A 17,778-nucleotide genomic window follows, 5' to 3' on the forward strand; every position below is an offset into this window, starting at 1 on the left:
AAAAGCTTACCCATTTTTTTGATCAAACAGATGAGAACTTGTTAATTATAAATATATTTTCAGTAATTATTTATCTAAAAATTAAACTTATAAATTTAATTAAATATATCAATAGGTAATTAAAAATGATAAAAGTATCAGACAGGGATATTAAAATTAATTTGTATAGAATTTTAGGACATGTGCGCAGGGCCCACATCTCTCACCTCCGTGGTGGTGCCGTCCTGTCCTAAACTGACTGAGGGATCCCAATGCTTGATCAAAATTAATTAAAGAAAAAGTACAACCTAACCACCTCTTAATTTCTAACTAATAAGAAGGGTACTCGTACAATGTTAGCTAGCTAGCTCGCTCATTAGCACACAATATTATTAAATTAAGAGGAATAATACTAACATAGTGAGTTAAGTGTCACCTAATTATTTTAAAAAAATAAAAAAAATATAAAATTTATATAAAAAAATTAATTTTTTACTAATAAATTTTATCCTTTTTAAACGACTGCACGATATTTTTACATTTTATAAGTATATATATATTATTACTCTTAAATCAAACAAATTTAAAGCCACATTCTCCAAACCAAGAGGGGTACTTGCCTTTGGCCATCACCACCCATGATTTTTTTCTTCTTTTAACGTAATTAGATCCCATGATTTTACTCAAATGTTGTTTTTTTATCTAACATTTCTTAAGAATAAACAACAAGACCAAACTGTTTTTGAAAGAGGGAAAACCATGCTTTTGAAGACAAGAGTACTTATTCTTATTTTTTCTATGATGAGGTGTTATTGTATTGGTTTTTTAATTTCATTTTGAAAAAATAAAAAATGATTCATGAGTGATAAAAGTCTTATATTTATAAAAATAAAATAAAAGTGAAATAAGAATATGGTATACAATATCATTTGAAAATTAGACTCACCTAAATCTATGGGAGCTAAATAAATAAAAGTTTGGCTGGTGGTTGTCACTTGTCTGGCCGGGTATCTGGTGGTAACTTATTGGTAACCACCTAACATCCTTATAATTTGTTTGGATGCCGAGAAAAAGAATTCAGTAGCTTGTTTGGCTAGCATTCCATTTTAAAAGGAAACTTTAAAAAAAATTAAAAAAAAAAAAAAAAGATTCCGAGTTAAACAGAAAGGAGGGCTTTGTTGTCAATTCGATGCCTTATTGGTACCCCTGTAAATTCGTTGATAGCATAAGGGTAATTGGTTAACACATCTCCTATAAATAGGGTGCCCCCTGCAACTCCACAACTTCGTTTAAACTATCGTCTCTTGTGATTCCATCTCCCCCCCCCCCCCCCCCCCGCGCCCCCGGCGCCTCTCTCTCTCTCTCTCTCTCTCTCTCTCTCACACGCTGTCTCTTTATTTATTTATTTTTCTATTTTTAATTCACCTGATAATTTGGAGGTGAGTTTACCCTTTTAGCCTTGTTTTGAACCTCGGTGCTGACGGGGCATGCACCCAAAACGACGCCATGAGTACCAAAACGATGCGACTTCCTCCGCGTCGCGTTTTGACGCCGAAAGTCATTGATAAGAAACGCAAAGAGAGGGAGGGACTCGGGTTGGGCGCCCTCGAACCCTCATCGAAGCCGTCGAGGTCGAAACCAGCCGGATGTGTCGATGATCCGATCCCTTCTAACCGACTTCTGGCCGGGTATCTTGCCCACGAGTTTCTCACGAGGGGTACGCTACTCGGTCTACCGTGGGATCCGGCCAAAAAAGAGGCGGTTCCGGTGTCGGGGAGAGGGAAGCAGAGGGATGACGGTGAAGCGGAGCCGAGCGGTGGAGCGGAGCGACGACGAGGACGACGACAAGTGGAAGATCACCAAAGGTACGTGGAATTAGCGAATTTACTCAAAACGAGTGGGGCCCACATGCCGGGCATTGTGAACCCCACCCAGCTCGCTTGCTTCTTACAGTTACAGTTGTAGTTCATGCCCATTTGCTTCGTTTATTTTCTTCTTTTATTATTGTAAATTTGTAATTAGGCAAATTGAATCTCTGTCCTCCTCACTTTGTTTTTGTAGCCTTTATTAATATTGCACGCGTTCATACGAATCTGATGCATATCATCATCATGCACTACATATGTGAATTTCCAATTTTTAAGAAGCTAGCATGCATGCATGCGCGCATGTTCTACCAAATATATATATTTTATAACTCTAACTATCATGCATGCATGCGTTGATCATGAGTTGCTGCTATATACAAGAAGATCAGTAAATTAATTAACATGCATTCATGAATCTTGCTCCCATAATATATTACGAGATTTTTTGAGCGGTTCCTCCCTCGCGATCTCATGCATGGTTTTATAACGAGTACGCGGGTAATTAATAAATATAAATTTTATTAAGTATAAGCGAATTTACGTAATAATTTATGTATTAATATTATTATTTTTATATTTAAAATTTAAATTAATATTATTTTTATATTAATATTATTATTTTTATATTTAAAATTTAAATTAATATTATTTTTATTAAAATCTTACTTCTAACTAATCATATTGAATGAGTGTGCATAATTGCTTAGAATTATATTTTTCCTTAAATTTATTTTGTTTCGCTTAAAGATGTATCACCTCGACGATCTGCTTGCGTAATAAGCCTTAATTAATATATATATATATATCTCACTGTATGTACGTACGTTTTGTTTCTGTATATTTCAGAACCATAGGCAATCAGTTTTGCGTGTACGTACTTATGATATATATTCTTCTTTAATTTTCACAAAAAGTATTGTAGCATTCATGTTAAGATAAATGACTATTTGCCCCTTGCGTCTCCTGTAAGCTGTATGAATAGAAAGGCCGGGTGTCGCGACATGGTGTACGTACGACGTTGTATATATAATATTAATGAAGTTTATGATCAACGTACATAAAACGTGTTGAACACGACTTTAGAAAGCATATCTATATATACGTAGTACTGGTAGACATCATGATGTGGTCACTGATCGAGTAGTACGTACCATTCTTGATGATTCTAAGACATGCATGATCGACACTCAACAGCTAGCTCCTTATATAATTTTCACGTGGTTAGTGTACGTAGTACGTACGCGGTGTATATATAATACCCAAGTACTGTATAGTCTGTATAATGCCTTAAAATTAGTGATCAAAATATTCAATCCTAACTTCAACGTCGCTAAAGATTCTTATTACCTACTTCATGAAAAAAATCAAACACCTAGAAGGCAGTGAAGCATCGTTTTTTTTCTTCTTTTTTGGGTCTCCGATAAATTAAAAGAAGTTAGTGGTCCAGATCGATGAAATATATTAATATAATATAGATGCGGGCAGCAGCTTCTGCTGATCAAGTAGTAGTACGACTGGTTCCGAGCATCGACTCATGAGATTTGGACATGTGATTTGCATGTAATACATGCGACTTCGGCCAAGGGGAAAAAAGAACAAGATCGAAAGAGGACCATGCATTATTTAGCGTGCCGGCCAGAGTGATTGAATGGTTGTGTATGAAGTTGTTCGGTGATTTTGAAGGGTACCACATGATGCATGCCACATCGCTACCAAACCAATCAAGCAGCTTTCACCTAACAATGATATTGGAACCATATTAGTCTCCAATTACGTCCCTCCCCACCATTGTTTTATTTTTTGGGGTTTATTCATCGAGGAAATCGTGGCCTTAATCTCAGGTCATGGATTAATCCATAGTTCCACGACTCAGCGAGAGAGAGAGAGAGAGAGAGAGAGAGAGAGAATTATTTATTTGTAATTAATGGTTTTGGGCGCTCACGGATCCGAGAGATTAGGAAAATGAACGCATTCTTATCCGTAAAAAGGACATCGATCGTTCCCGGCCCACCATATATGTTTCATGTAATTAAGCCAGCTATAGGTTTCTTATCTATATTAATATATAATGGCTCACTACAACATTTTGGGGCTTATTCCATGGAGGAGAGTGGTCGAAAAAAGTTAAGATTAAGTGACAAAAAAATTTTTTCCACCAAAATTATTCGTGGGTCGTTCGTGACATATAATAAGTGGAGAATACTATTTTTTCCACAAATTTTTTTTTTCATGGAAAAAGATACATTTTTTCCACGAATCTAATTTATGGTAAAAACTAATTTGGCCCATGGCAAAAACTGTTTGGATTTAAGCCCTTGTGGTCCTTTAAATTTATTTACCCATTAATCTCTTTAGTTGGAAATAATACAATTCTCACAATAATATTCATGAAAAATATGGTGGCATAAAGTTTTTTATGATGTATCTTGTTGTGCCAAAAACATGTTTGTAATAGATTTCGTGGTACCAAAATGAATTATAGTTGTCAAATTTCATCTTTTTCCCACCATCTTGTATGATTGCTAATGATTATTTTTCATGAAAGTCTACAGATTAGTGGCAAATACGTAATAGCTACTGAGTATATAGTGGTAAAATGTATTTGTCACAAGTTACATTCATGGCAAAAGTTAAGATATTTTAGAAAAAAAAATGCAAAAAAATAAAAGAGAGATTTAGCCCAAAATATTCATAACAAATAGTCTAATATAGGCTTAAATAAATATATTCCAACATTAGAGATCAAAATTGACACTTATAATAATTTAAAAATAAAATATTACAAAAATTTACAGTTGTTTTTACGAACTTATCCATTCCCAATACATTCAAGTTTTAGAAACCAATACCAAATCATGCTTTACAAACTCATCTTTCTCCCAACACTTCAAAATAATTCATCTTTATCCAACTCCATTCCATGCTCAAACATCAACACAAATGAAGCCAAATTACCTATAAAATAATGGGTGACTATAACTGAGAAATGCTTGCTGGAAAATGTCAGAAAGATAAAATAACATGAAGAAGAAATCATCTACATGAAGTAAAAGAACCATAACTTACAAGAAACGTGACAATTCTATCTAAAGGGAAAACTGCCCTAGGACTCCTTTAATTGATTTGGGTTAATTTAAATGAGTAAAAAGGAAAAAGATAAGAAAAAGATTCCAAGTTAGATGCATTTGTGCATCCTGAAGGATCATGTAAATGTTAGAACTCTGCAACGAATCAGAATTGGACGCAATTACGGGTTTTTGGTGGCGATTTTATTTCCAACAGATAGAAAATCACCACAATGGACCTTATTTCTTGTAGTGAGTTCAACAAATGCTTTAGAATATATATATATATATATATATATTTTTTTTTTTTTTTTTGATAGGTAACAAATGTTTTAGAACACTCTTTTATAATATCTACTTTTGGAAAATATCTACTTTTATAACTGAAAAAAGTAACACTCTTTAACTTCTATGGGACATGTTTATGACAATATCAAGACTCAAAATATTACAATAAAAAAAGAGATGAAGTTAGAAACTAGTACCACAACTTTCTATACTAGCAAAACTTAGCACTATCTCATGGCTAGTGAATAATCTCTTTTGGAAATGTAGAATAAGGCCAGATAAAAGTTAGCACTATCAACATATTGCTGTCTGGATCATACCTGGAGAATATGGAAGGGTGACCATCATGATATTCAAGGAATATATCATGTAAATGTTTTGGTACATCATGAACCTGTAATAAGAAAAATTCTTGTGCTTAACTTCATATTTATATACAACCCACTTAGCAGACATTGTTCTTACTAAATAAGCTGCCAGTATTCTTTAAAAAAAAATGCTAAGTTGCTAGCCTAGTACCTACATGACAGTTAGAGCCTACTAGTTTGAATAAAATCCTTGGTTGCTTACTTAGGTTATTAATATTTGGTTGAGAGTTCAATACTAACATGTAAGATAGATACTTACAAACTGGACCACCCATATTATACAATATCCATGTCCACCTACATACAGATCTACATGCACACAGATATGTGTGTGAGTGGGTGGGTGGGTCTTGGGTGGGTGTTCACTTGTATCCTACGCTAGAAGTCTTTTTTTTTTTTTTTTAATAGAGGTAATGCTAGTAGTCTTACCTTGAACTATAACAATTCCTTTTACCGGTCTTTTTCCATACAATAGTTTCTTCTTGTTGTGACAACAACTCCCAGCAAAGCTCCAATCAAAATCATGAACGGATGTCCCCATTTTGTTTTACTCTTTAGATTCATTTCGCAGCCCAATCATTTCTACAATTTCTACAATTTCTACAATCATTTCGCAGCCCAATCATTCCTTTGATGCAAGTAATCTTCAATGCCATCAAACATGAAAGAAGTAGAATGGAAGGAGATATGCTCTTCATCCAAGGAGAATGCAAAAACCATGTGAAATGAACCCCACAAATGATATTTTTTTGTGTTTTTTTATATAAGTAAACCCCACAAAATGATATACAGTTCAACTTGATATAAGGATTAAGTTCTACCTTAAGGACATGCATGGATCATTGATGCAAACTAACATGTAATGAAGCTAGTCCTTACTCAGTTTTTTGTATTTTACAAATTACAGTAACCCTTTTTCATACACAAGTTTTACAGAAATCATCCTTTTTAAAAAACAAACAAATTACAACAACCCTTTTTAAAAAACAAACAAGTTTTACAGTTTTAAGTGGAATACCATTTAGAGTATGGCATGCCACATCACATATTACAGCAACCCTTTTTTAAACACAAAATTTGCAGTTAAACAGGGTAAATTGCTTCCTTTTGTGAAGCAAGGAATTTTGTAACTGACACATTTATGAGGTTTTCAACAATGGTATCTACCTGATTCACAACATAATCTAGTGTGTTGGTTGTACTGCTGTGAAACTTGCCCTGACCAGTGTACAAAACTATGCATCCAACACTGTAATTGGAGAAAAAAAATAGAGTCAGAAATTATATAATGGAACTAAAAATTTCGGTAATTGTGCTTTACATAGAGAAGGCAAGAGATATACATTGCTGAAAGGGTGACGAGGATGAGAAAAAGAATTGACATTTGATAGGCTGTTTGAGAATAGCCATAAGGCTCTCTTGGACAACAACAATAGCAGAGACAGATAATGGAGAAGGTTAGACCAAAAAGCACAAACCAAACGCCAACAATGATAAAGAATGGCGCCGCAGTTAAACCAACAGACTGCATTATAAAATGATAATCAAGGCACCAAAAAGAAATCTAATTGAGCAAGACAATCTGCTAGAGGAACTGATGACCAGAAGATCAATACATGATTTGAGCCCGATGGGTAAAATAAAGCAAGAAAAGTATAAGCAAATCCCAAGTAATGACCAGTTCATGGACAATTCTTCAGCGGTAGACAATAGGCAAAGGTCATAAACAGAGTTCACCTAGAAAATTTAAAAATTCAAAGCCAAAACAGTAAGAGACCAAAATGCACTGTAAATAGAAGAGGTTATCAACATAAATCAAGAAAATTTAAACAGGGTAACCCATTACAGTTTGTACAATAATGAAGTTACAAATGAAAAATGACCCACAACTTAGAATTAGGAGACCCATGGCGTGAGTCCATAGAGAAAAACTCGTTGGCAAGAGTCCATAGGTTTCGGAAACTTACCCAAATTTTCCAGAAGTTCTTTGTTCCTCTCTTTTGGTACATTCAACCTCTCACAAATTCCTTCACTGAATTATGTAAAAAATAACCACTTCCAGCAACAATTAAAGCAAACCCAAATCAAAATAAAACTCAATTTATTTTAAATCGATCAGAGAAGAGATTGCATGAACTATCTATAAAGGAAATAAAATAAAAGTAAAAATTTTAGGTTTCACCTTCTGATTCTTTAGGACTAAGCTTGGAAAATTTTTCAATCATCAGTGTTTGGTCCCGATTGTTGGAACGAAGACTATTCAAAATAGGTATGTGGTTGCAATAGGATGGAGAATAATACCCAACAAAGGTTCAAAAATCCCGATTGGAATGAGGATTCTTTTTTTCCCTGCAGATCATAGAGGAAACCCTAAAGACACGGATTGAAACTAAAGTAGCTACTTCTCTTGCAAAGGGAGAAAGAGAGAGAGAGAGAGAGAACGAAGAGAAGAGCTAGCGAGAGAGAGAGAAAGAGAGAGACGAACGGGAAGAGAGAGAGAGACTCACCGGCCAGGGGAGGCGGCGACGGCGCGGCCGTGGGAAGGGGCGACAGTGGGCACAGCGTGCGGGAGAGAGAGAGAGTACAAAAATGAAAGACAAAATCGGGATGGGTAAGAAGAAATAAAAGTTTAATTTTGAAATCGCAACTTTTTACAGTGCTAATACGTATTTGCGGCTAATATTTTTGTTGCGAAAACAGATAAGCCGCACTGATAAAGATATAAATTAAATAGTTTTTTGCGACCACTTTATTTCACGATAAAAGATAATTTAATTCGTCACAATAATAATTTTTCCATTAAAAATTTATATGCTGTCTATATTTATTATCCAGGAAACAAGTTGGTTACAAAAATTATGGACGTTATAGGAAAAAATCTATTGCCATCAAATATTATCCACTATGATAATCTCATGGAAAAATGCTTATATTTATTCTCTCCAACAATTTTGGTGATAAAAGGTCACTTTTTCCCATGATATTATATTGTGGAAAAAAAACTCGTGACAAAAGCTCCAATATGTTGTAGTGGCTATATATGATGTAGATGGTCCTACATTAATGCACTAGGTTGGGCGCTGGTACATGAGTGGAGTACTGTACGTATTCTTTTTGGGTATAACAAAATTTTCGGATTTTTAAAAAAAAAAAGAAATTCTAAGAATTATCTGGTTATCTTCTCGAAAATGATAGAACTGAATAAATGGACATGATTAGGAGGATATATCGCCTAGTTCAGTCGAAGCAGCGGCATCTGAAAATCAATCTCCTAAATTTGAAAGCAAGCCTCAAGTAATAAGAGAGCAAAAATTTGAAAATTAAGATCATATATATTGATCCGTCTTAAAAATTTGAGTAATTCTATATATAACTGTAAATTATATAAATACCGTATAATCGATTTGAAAAAAAATAGAATTTATTATTAAAAAATTAATTTTTTTTTATGTAAATTTAATATTTTATTTATTTTTTTCAAAACAATTACACGACAGTGATACAATTCAAAATTGTAAATATCTTTTTTCTAAAAATCCCTTGTCATGATCTCACTAGCGCGTGAACATACAAACACACACACACAGAGATATAATAATCTTGATCTAGTCTTCACAGCTTCGATCTTGATCATCTTCATGATCATCTTCAGGTACTAGTTTAATAACTTAGATCCGATATTGGATCGCGATCTTAATTCATGATAGTGAGGCTGTATGTGATCCATATATAGTACTGCATGCTGTTCATAAAGAGGCATGCATGACCAGGTAGCTAGCTCGGAGGCTCAATCAATTTGCCATTCATATTTTGTTTGATCTCGAGATTAAAAGACAACCCTTTGCCAGTGCATGATGTGAACGTGCTTCGGAATTGGACCCATTAGAATTATATATATCACGTCCTTAATTTGCATGCAGGCATGAGCTTGGAACTTCATGCTGCATGCCTGCCACATATTCTACTTGCTCCCACACATACACATATATATAATGTCAGCTAGAATATTGAAAGTGAAGCATCCATCCATTTTCTCCAAGATCTCAGTAACACTGAGTTTTCTATTTCCAAAATTTAGCATATAATATATATATATATATATATATATTAACATTACGTACGACAGCTATATAGGACCACCCAATGGTTACGGTAACAGCGCATACATACACATGCATGCATCGCCCACGTGTGCGGCTCTCTAACATCATAATAAAGGAATCAATGCATTATGCATGCATGCATGCATGCATATATATATATATATATACATTGACTAGAGGAGGTAGCACGAGCTCGGTAAATAGAGGAGTAATTTTTTTTATCATTTATTTTTTTATATTATTAAATATATATTTTTTAAATTTATAACATTACTGAAAAATACTTTTTTAATTACTAAATAATAATAATATTAAAAAGATTTGGGAGACACTATGGCACCTTCTGTCGGTGAGTTTAATATTTCTGATATATATTGAATTTCTATATTTATGTCACAATTTTTCTCATACAACTAACTCGTACGTACGTATTTAATTACCATCAATTACATCGATCTTTTTAGATCTCCAACGCCATTAATGGCCTTTTGAAGTAAAACAAGCATACATATAAATAAGGAATACTACTATTACGTATATTTATAATTTTAGTTAAAAAAATATAAAAGGCTTATTTTACCCTTTAAATTTTATAATCTTTATCGTATTAATAATTAATATATAGAGAAGTAATTTTTTTTATAAAAAAATACAATTAACATTTCTCATAAATATATATATATATATATCTATAAAAAGAGAGTAATTTTGAAGTAAAAAGGCATTAAAGTCTCATCTAATTAATACTTATTCCAATTATTATATTCACTAAATACCATTTGGCCAATAAATTTAGAGTGAGAGAGCGATAGATATATGAATAATTTTATTTAAAATATATTATTTTAATATATAAAATATATCCCATGGTATTATTGAGCATTTAATATATATATATATATAACATGAGAAAACTATGGAATAAAAAAGTAAAGATGTTCAAATCCAAGTAAGATACTCGGGCTTTTTATAAAATGTCTATAAATGGTTCATCACATCGTATTTTATAGTGGCAGACCAACAGAATATCTACTTTTTTTTTTTATATTTTTTTGGTGTAATTTTATTTTATTTTATTTTTATTATTATTTTTTTCTTACAGGAATACGCATTCCACGTGGCAAAAAACTGACCTCCAGCCAGGTGGTAAATCACACAAGTCGGGACCATTACAGAATATTTTATGCCCCATGGCTCCACCGTTATTACTGCAAATTCACAAATTCTTTTAAGCCCCAGACTGGAACTCTTCTCTCTTAAAGATTCTATTCAATTACCGTTTCCATCCCCTGCTACCAAAGTATTTCATTCAAAGAAAAAGAAAGTTTAAAAGAAAATATCTTTAAAGCTTAGGGATTCTCTGATTGATTCTGAGACTTCAAAGCAACCGCTTTGATGGATTGGAACAAAATTGGATTAAATGGGTGTTCCTTTTCATGGCTTGTGGGCTCTATGCCTCTGCTTTTATTCTTGGACATTTAAAAGGTGAATGTTGTTGGCTTAATTCTTTTATTTATTTGCTTTGGTGGGTGGCCTTGAATATGTCATTCGGGTGGTTGCAGTTGGCAAGAAATTATAAATTTGTGATCTTTTCAAATTATCTTTTGAAGGTTTTATTTGGGTAGGCTCGAATTTGGAGAATTCCAGATGATTATTTCAAGTGAGATTCGAGAATATTAGTGGACTTTCTTTTCTGATAAGAAATTTGTCGCTAAAAACTGTGGAGTTGAGGTAAATTATGCTAAACTTACATATTGGTTTTTGTAGTTTTGCTTTCGTTTGATGTGAAATTTGATGCCTTTCCAATTTCTTGGGTTGAGGTTTCATTTACAGTTTGTTTGGACAATAATTGGGAAATGTTAGTTGGATATTTTGGTTGACATATCATGTTTCTCGTGCAAAGCGTGAGCTTTATTGTATGAGAATTGGTCTGACTGATCATTCCCTTGGCACAGATTAGTGAGTTTGTGTAGTGGGTATATACTTTATTTGCGTAACCGATTTATTGATTTACTGTTGGTGGTGGTGTTGGTGATTGGAGGTTTTGGATTGTGTTCAGGCAATATGAATCAGAATAGGACCAGAAACCAGAGGAGCAGAGAAATTAGGCAGAAATTTGGGAAGGTGATAAAGTGCTTCTGCCCCGGGGAGCAGTTAGGTGCAGGAGATGACATGGTCCCTTCATTAGAATCCCTTGCAATTAAGGATTATTCGGAAATTTATTCTTCTAAAGCTGGTGAGATTGAAAAGAAGCTGGATACTGGGAATATAGAAGAAGCCGAGTCATCTCTGCGTGAGAGTGGTTGTTTGAACAATGAGGTCGGTTTCCCTTTTTTGGCTTTAAAGCTTGCTTATCTTTTAAATAGTCACTTTACTTTTTCTAATTTACTCCTGGGTTGACGCTATCTAGCTTATATAGTGTAATTTGTCTTGGATTTGAATTAGTTTTTGGAAACTCAGTTTCAGGTACTTTAGTAGTCAGTGATTGTAAATGTGCAGGTAGGTAGTTGAGAATCAGATTGATCTAGGCTGTAGTGTTCTCAAACGAAGCACTATTATTTGGCAACAATTAAGTTATGAAAGCATCTACATTTATGGAGGCCATTGCTGCTTTTAGAATCTAGATTGTATTCCATCATGCTTTCTGATGTACATTCATTTGAACCTTCTTTTAGTGCTAATAGTGTTTTCAATTTGAGGCTAATCCCTCCTCCACACTATCTAAACATAAAGATGTTGTCCACATCACATGATGAGCACCGTCTTTCAAGGTTTGCACTCGTCCTATCAACAACCAGTGCTTCTAATTTCCATGATACACGCATTTATTTCTTTTTCTTCTTTTCTCCACTTTCTACCTGTCCATTTTTACACCTTAGTTCCAATAATGTGGTATTGGGACGTGTTTAATTATTTGAACCTCAAAAAATGCATGATGGAAATGATTAAAATTGACTTTTGTGAATAACTTTTTTGATAATTTGTTCTGTGTTTGTAAGATCGTGATGTCTGTATATGCAGGAAGCAAGAGCTTTATTAGGAAGATATGAATATCAAAAAGGAAACATAGAAGCTGCTTTACACGTATTTGAAGGAATAGATATTGCTGCAGTGACTCCTAACATAAAAGTCACCCTTGCTAGGAAAGGACAACGTCGTAAGAGATGTTCTCAGAGTTCTCCTGACCCATCTCTGTCTATACATGCTGTCAGCTTACTCTTGGAAGCAATCTTTCTCAAAGCAAAATCATTGCAGGGTCTTGGGAGGTTTACAGGTATTTCCTTTATGTTATACATATATTTTCTATTTTCTTTCTGAATTTGTCAAAGCTGCTAGTTATATTTTCACATTTTCGTAATCTGTAGATTGCTTTTCCTTTTAGTTCTTCCTGGTGATAAATTTGTGGGCATGGTTTATGTTTGGGTACCGTTGTCATGAAGTTTCCTTTTATTGCTTCTTACTTCCATTTGTTATTTTTATAAAGGGAAAGTGCTGGCTGCATTTGTTATGGGGAAACGTCCGACTTGTTCAACAGTCTCATGTTATTTTGCATTTAAATTACTTTTATTACTTTAGTCATGGATTCTTTTGATTTTTCTAGTATCAACGGTGACTTCTTAACATGTTTTTGCTCACCCAAGGAAACAGGAACTGTGACGAGTATGATCTTAGAGTGAAAGCTATTTATTTAGTAATTCTCAGAGTGTAGAATCAGACTTGACCAACCTTTACTATTTTTAGCATGTTTAGGAAACACCCAAGTGCCCTACTATTTGCACAGGTGATGTTAATGATGCCGATAAACCAATTGGAATCTTAATGTTCCTTGAACGTTTACATGTCATCCCACTCTGGTATTCATTAAAAAAATACTTGGTTCCCATCATTTTATTTGTTACACCTCATTCTAGAGTCTTGCCACTTAGCATGTCAAGGTTGGCTGAGAATCTGTCAAAACGATGATCTTTTGATTGTAAAAATATTAAACAAATAAGGGAAAATGGAATTCTTGAGCTTCACAATCAGATCATCATTGCGTAGCTAATTCACTTTTGGAATCATCCTTGCAGATGCTGCTCAATCTTGCAAAGTTATTCTCGACATAGTTGAATCTTCATTGCCAGAAGGCTTGCCTGAAAACTTTGGTGCTGACTGTAAATTGCAGGAGACTCTAAACAAGGCTGTGGAGTTGCTTCCAGAATTATGGACGCTTGCTGATTCTCCACGTGAAGCCATTTTGTCATACAGGCGGGCACTCCTCCATTGGAATCTTGATGCAGTAACCACAGCTAAAATCCAAAAAGAGTTTGCCATCTTTCTTCTGTACAGTGGAGGTGAAGCAAGCCCCCCAGATCTCCGAACCCAAATGGACTGTTCATTCATTCCCACAAACAATATAGAAGAGGCTATACTTCTGTTAGTGATACTATTAAGAAAATTTTCTCTCAAGAGAATTGAGTGGGATCCATCAATCCTGGATCACCTTTCATTTGCTCTATCCGTGGCAGGGGATTTGAAGGCTTTAGCTAATCAAGTTGAAGAACTGCTTCCTGGATTCATCAATTGGAAAGATAGGTACCATACTCTGGCTCTCTGTTATTATGCAGCAGGGGAGGACTCAGTTGCTGTGAATCTACTTAGAAAGTTGTTGAGTGGAACTGAGGATCCAAAATATCTCCCAGCTTTATTAATGGCATCAAAGATTTGTGGGGAATATCCGAATCTTGCAGAAGAAGGGATAAGTTTTGCTCGCCGAGCCTCTGAAAGTTTGGACGGCGAATGCAATCAATTAGAAAGTATTGCCAATTTTTTATTGGGCATCTCGCTTTTGGCATATTCAAAATCAGTTTCCCCTGATTCAGACAGGGTCTCAAGGCAGTTTGAGGCAGTTCAGGCCCTGGAAAAGGCTGGGGCAGTGAGAGGAGTGAGTGACCCCTTTATTCTATACCATCTCAGCCTAGAAAATGCTGACCAGAGGAAGTTAGACGCTGCACTCTTTCATGCAAAGCGCTTGCTGAAACTGGAAGGTGGCTCTAATGTCAATAGTTGGTTATTATTGGCCCGTATATTATCAGCTCAGAAACGGTTCATGGATGCCATAACTGTAGTTAATGCTGCACTGGATCAGTCAGGAAAATGGGACCAGGGAGAACTGTTGCGGACTAAAGCTAAACTTCAACTTGCACAGGGTCAGTTAAAAATTTCCATAAACACCTATACTCAGCTTCTTGCTGTTCTTCAAGTTCAGCGCAAAAGCTTTGATTCAGGGAAGAAGCTTATTAAGGTTTGCTAATTAGCTTTCCCATTTGAGCTCCAATATTTTGACATAGAATTCTTGTTACCTTTTGCTTAAAATCTGTTCATTTTCCGTTGTGTTTTGGAGTTAAATCTGTTCATTATAGCATTGGATGCATTTGGGTTTCTTTAAAATTAGATCCAGAGAGCGCTTTTGAAAACTCACATAATCATATGGTCGTGTTATTATATCTGTGTACTTGTGCTTGGTATGAGGAAAATGGGAGGTCTAATTATCTGGTATTCTGCAAGTGACCGGCAGAGAGAGATAGAATGAAGGATTTCTACAAATGATTGTATTTATTTGAGAAATTGGGATTGAATATTGGAAACAGTGGGTTCCTGCTGTTTGTTATGCCATTTAATACCACACTAAAGTTGTTAAGCTATATCTTTGAAGAACTTACCGTCCTCTTCTTATATGTATATATATAAAATCTTTGAAGAACTAGGCTCATACTTCAGGGAGAGACAAAGGGAAAAAAAGTACTAGTGATGCAATTACAGATTTAGCCGTGCCCCTATCAATTCAAAGTCAAATAATGAAAAAGAAAAGGAGCTGGTGTCTTCTTTCCTGTCTAACTGAGATTGGGGGATAATTGCAAATCTATATTCTTAATACAGTTTCCATTACCAAAAACAGCCCCTTTTCTCTTTTTATTTTTTAACTTCAACTTTCCGATTTTTGACAGAGCAGCAAAACTCCTGCTAAGAGTCTGGAATTGGAAGTATGGCATGATCTTGCATATGTCTACATAAGCCTGTCACAATGGCGTGATGCTGAGATTTGTCTTTCTAAATCCAAGGCCATCTGTTCTTACTCTGCTTCTAGATGTCATGCCACAGGTATATCTAAATTGTTCGCCATTCTATCATTTTTCTTGCTTCCAATTATTTTCATGACATTTTAAATGCCCTTCTTTTGGGAAAATTTCCTAGCAGTCCAATTTGTTGTGTTCGCCTGATATTCAATACATAAAACTGACTTCAGGTTTTCGCAAAGTACTGAAAATATGATTTACTTAAGTTGTTTCTATTAGAAACAAGAGAGAAAAATGTTTATGGAAAAGGACTTAAATTTGATGCGTCTGTATATAATGAATCTTGTTCAGTGATAGCCCTTGTCTATGGTACCAAACTTGAAGTTATAGGCTCTAGTAGACTGATGCCATCATTTCTTAAAGCAAGAAGTTTGGGGCTATGTATAATTTTTTTGGCTAGAATTGCTCTTGGTTTGAGTTTTGTATAGACATACAGCAGTTAATTGTTTTCATTTTTAGGCAGACCCTATGTTTGTTTTTTTCTATTTATTTTTATTTTTATTTTTTTTGGTGGGGTAGCATTTTTGCGAGGAAAGGACCAAAAAAATTATGTTAATATAAAATTCCTATATTGGATGTTTCGATTTGCCTTGTTACCCGAGATTTCCATCTGAGCTAAACCGCTGACTTGTAGGGCTTGCCAATTTACACTCCTTTTCATCCTGCCCTCTAGTTTTTAAGTATTCAGTTGCAATTCCAGAAAAAGAAATTAATTTGAGCATTGCTTTAGTCTCCCTAGTGTCTCTAACTGAGACAGACGAGGCTGATTTGAACATTTCTTTAAAAACTGGTATTTTCGGGCTTTGTTTTGGCTGAGCCCTCGTATTGAAAAGATTGGAACTTGAATTACAGGTGTACTATATGAAGCAAAGGGCCTTTACAAAGAAGCTCTAAAAGCTTTTAGAGATGCTTTGGATATTGATCCCACCTTTGTTCCAAGCTTGATCTCAACAGCTGTGGTTCTGAGGACGCTTGGTAACCAATCACATGTAGTTGTGCGAAGCTTTCTGATGAATGCATTACGGCTGGACAGAATGAATCATTCTGCATGGTATAATCTTGGCTTATTTTATAAAGCTGAGGGCACTGCATTGTCATTACAAGAAGCTGCTGAATGTTTCGAGGCTGCAGCTTTTCTTGAAGAGTCTGCACCAGTTGAACCCTTCAGATGACCAGTTTCACACAAAACAATTAATCTTGTAATCCCTCAAAATTCTCTCATCTCTGATTATATGAATCTTCAGTGCTGTGGTTTAAAGTCAAAAAACAATAAAAAGAAAGTTCAGTTTCATGCTAGAAAGATGCACCATCTGGTGGTACACAAACAGATTGTTGCTGACATAACATACCTTCAGAATATGACTAATGTAAACGTAACGTAGTACGATAGATTGTAAAGTAAATTGTATTAGAGCTCTGTCGGAATATATCATTTTTAAGAATTATTAGACCACCAGAGTTAATTTAGAATCATGAGTTGCATACTTTTATTTAAAACTCTTATATTTTTAGCATTAATTGTGAATTTAGTTTGAGTAATTATCGTTTTATAAAAATTCTCTTAAGTTTTCACTTTTGGCAGATTATATCCTATTTTTCTTAAAAAAGCCGATTGTGTATATGTTCCATGTGTTTCTCTGTGATTGGTTATGACGTGCTAAACGAGAGTGACATCAGCAAGTTTCATTTGAATGGAGGGATCATTTGATAACAAAAACAGATTTTATAAAAGTAAATCTATAAATTGACACGACTTTATATAATACCTTAGATCTATGTTATAATAAAAGTAATTTTAGAATTTAACGTATTATATCAAGTTACGTAAGTTTGTAAGTTTATTTTTATAAGATCTATTTTGTAGATAAAGTATTTCTCCGCATATATTGACTTAGGATCATTGTGAATCTTTTTTTTACTAGTTTGAGAAATGATTGAATTCTAGAGACTAACAGCCATTTTTCCTTTTTATTCAAAGTTTGTATACTAGA

The 17,778-nt window shown here is 34.4% G+C and overlaps 2 protein-coding genes across 4 annotated transcripts; both read left to right on the top strand.

The window, feature by feature from the left end:
• The first annotated feature begins 1,310 nt into the window (after positions 1 to 1,310).
• LOC122306060 lies at positions 1,311 to 2,026 on the top strand. The gene has a single exon (XM_043118415.1). It carries the CDS (start codon positions 1,486 to 1,488, stop codon positions 1,942 to 1,944), a length of 459 nt encoding a protein of 152 aa, XP_042974349.1. The 5' UTR covers positions 1,311 to 1,485; the 3' UTR covers positions 1,945 to 2,026.
• Positions 1,710 to 17,229, top strand: LOC122306059 (protein NPGR2-like). 3 transcript variants are annotated; one of them, XM_043118414.1, is made up of 8 exons: positions 1,710 to 1,844; positions 10,774 to 11,156; positions 11,282 to 11,402; positions 11,713 to 11,990; positions 12,693 to 12,945; positions 13,742 to 14,955; positions 15,659 to 15,812; positions 16,640 to 17,229. In XM_043118414.1, the coding sequence occupies exons 4-8, from the start codon at positions 11,736 to 11,738 to the stop codon at positions 16,957 to 16,959; spliced, it is 2,196 nt and encodes a 731-aa protein (XP_042974348.1). In that variant the 5' UTR covers positions 1,710 to 1,844; positions 10,774 to 11,156; positions 11,282 to 11,402; positions 11,713 to 11,735; the 3' UTR covers positions 16,960 to 17,229. The 3 variants fall into 3 exon arrangements, with proteins under 3 accessions (XP_042974348.1, XP_042974347.1, XP_042974346.1); XM_043118413.1 differs by having other exon boundaries at positions 11,731 to 11,990; XM_043118412.1 differs by lacking the exon at positions 11,282 to 11,402 and having other exon boundaries at positions 11,731 to 11,990.
• The last annotated feature ends 549 nt before the right edge of the window (positions 17,230 to 17,778 follow it).

The sequence above is a fragment of the Carya illinoinensis genome, chromosome 4 (genome assembly GCF_018687715.1).
Source record: "Carya illinoinensis cultivar Pawnee chromosome 4, C.illinoinensisPawnee_v1, whole genome shotgun sequence".
Classification (NCBI taxonomy): Eukaryota; Viridiplantae; Streptophyta; class Magnoliopsida; order Fagales; family Juglandaceae; genus Carya; species Carya illinoinensis.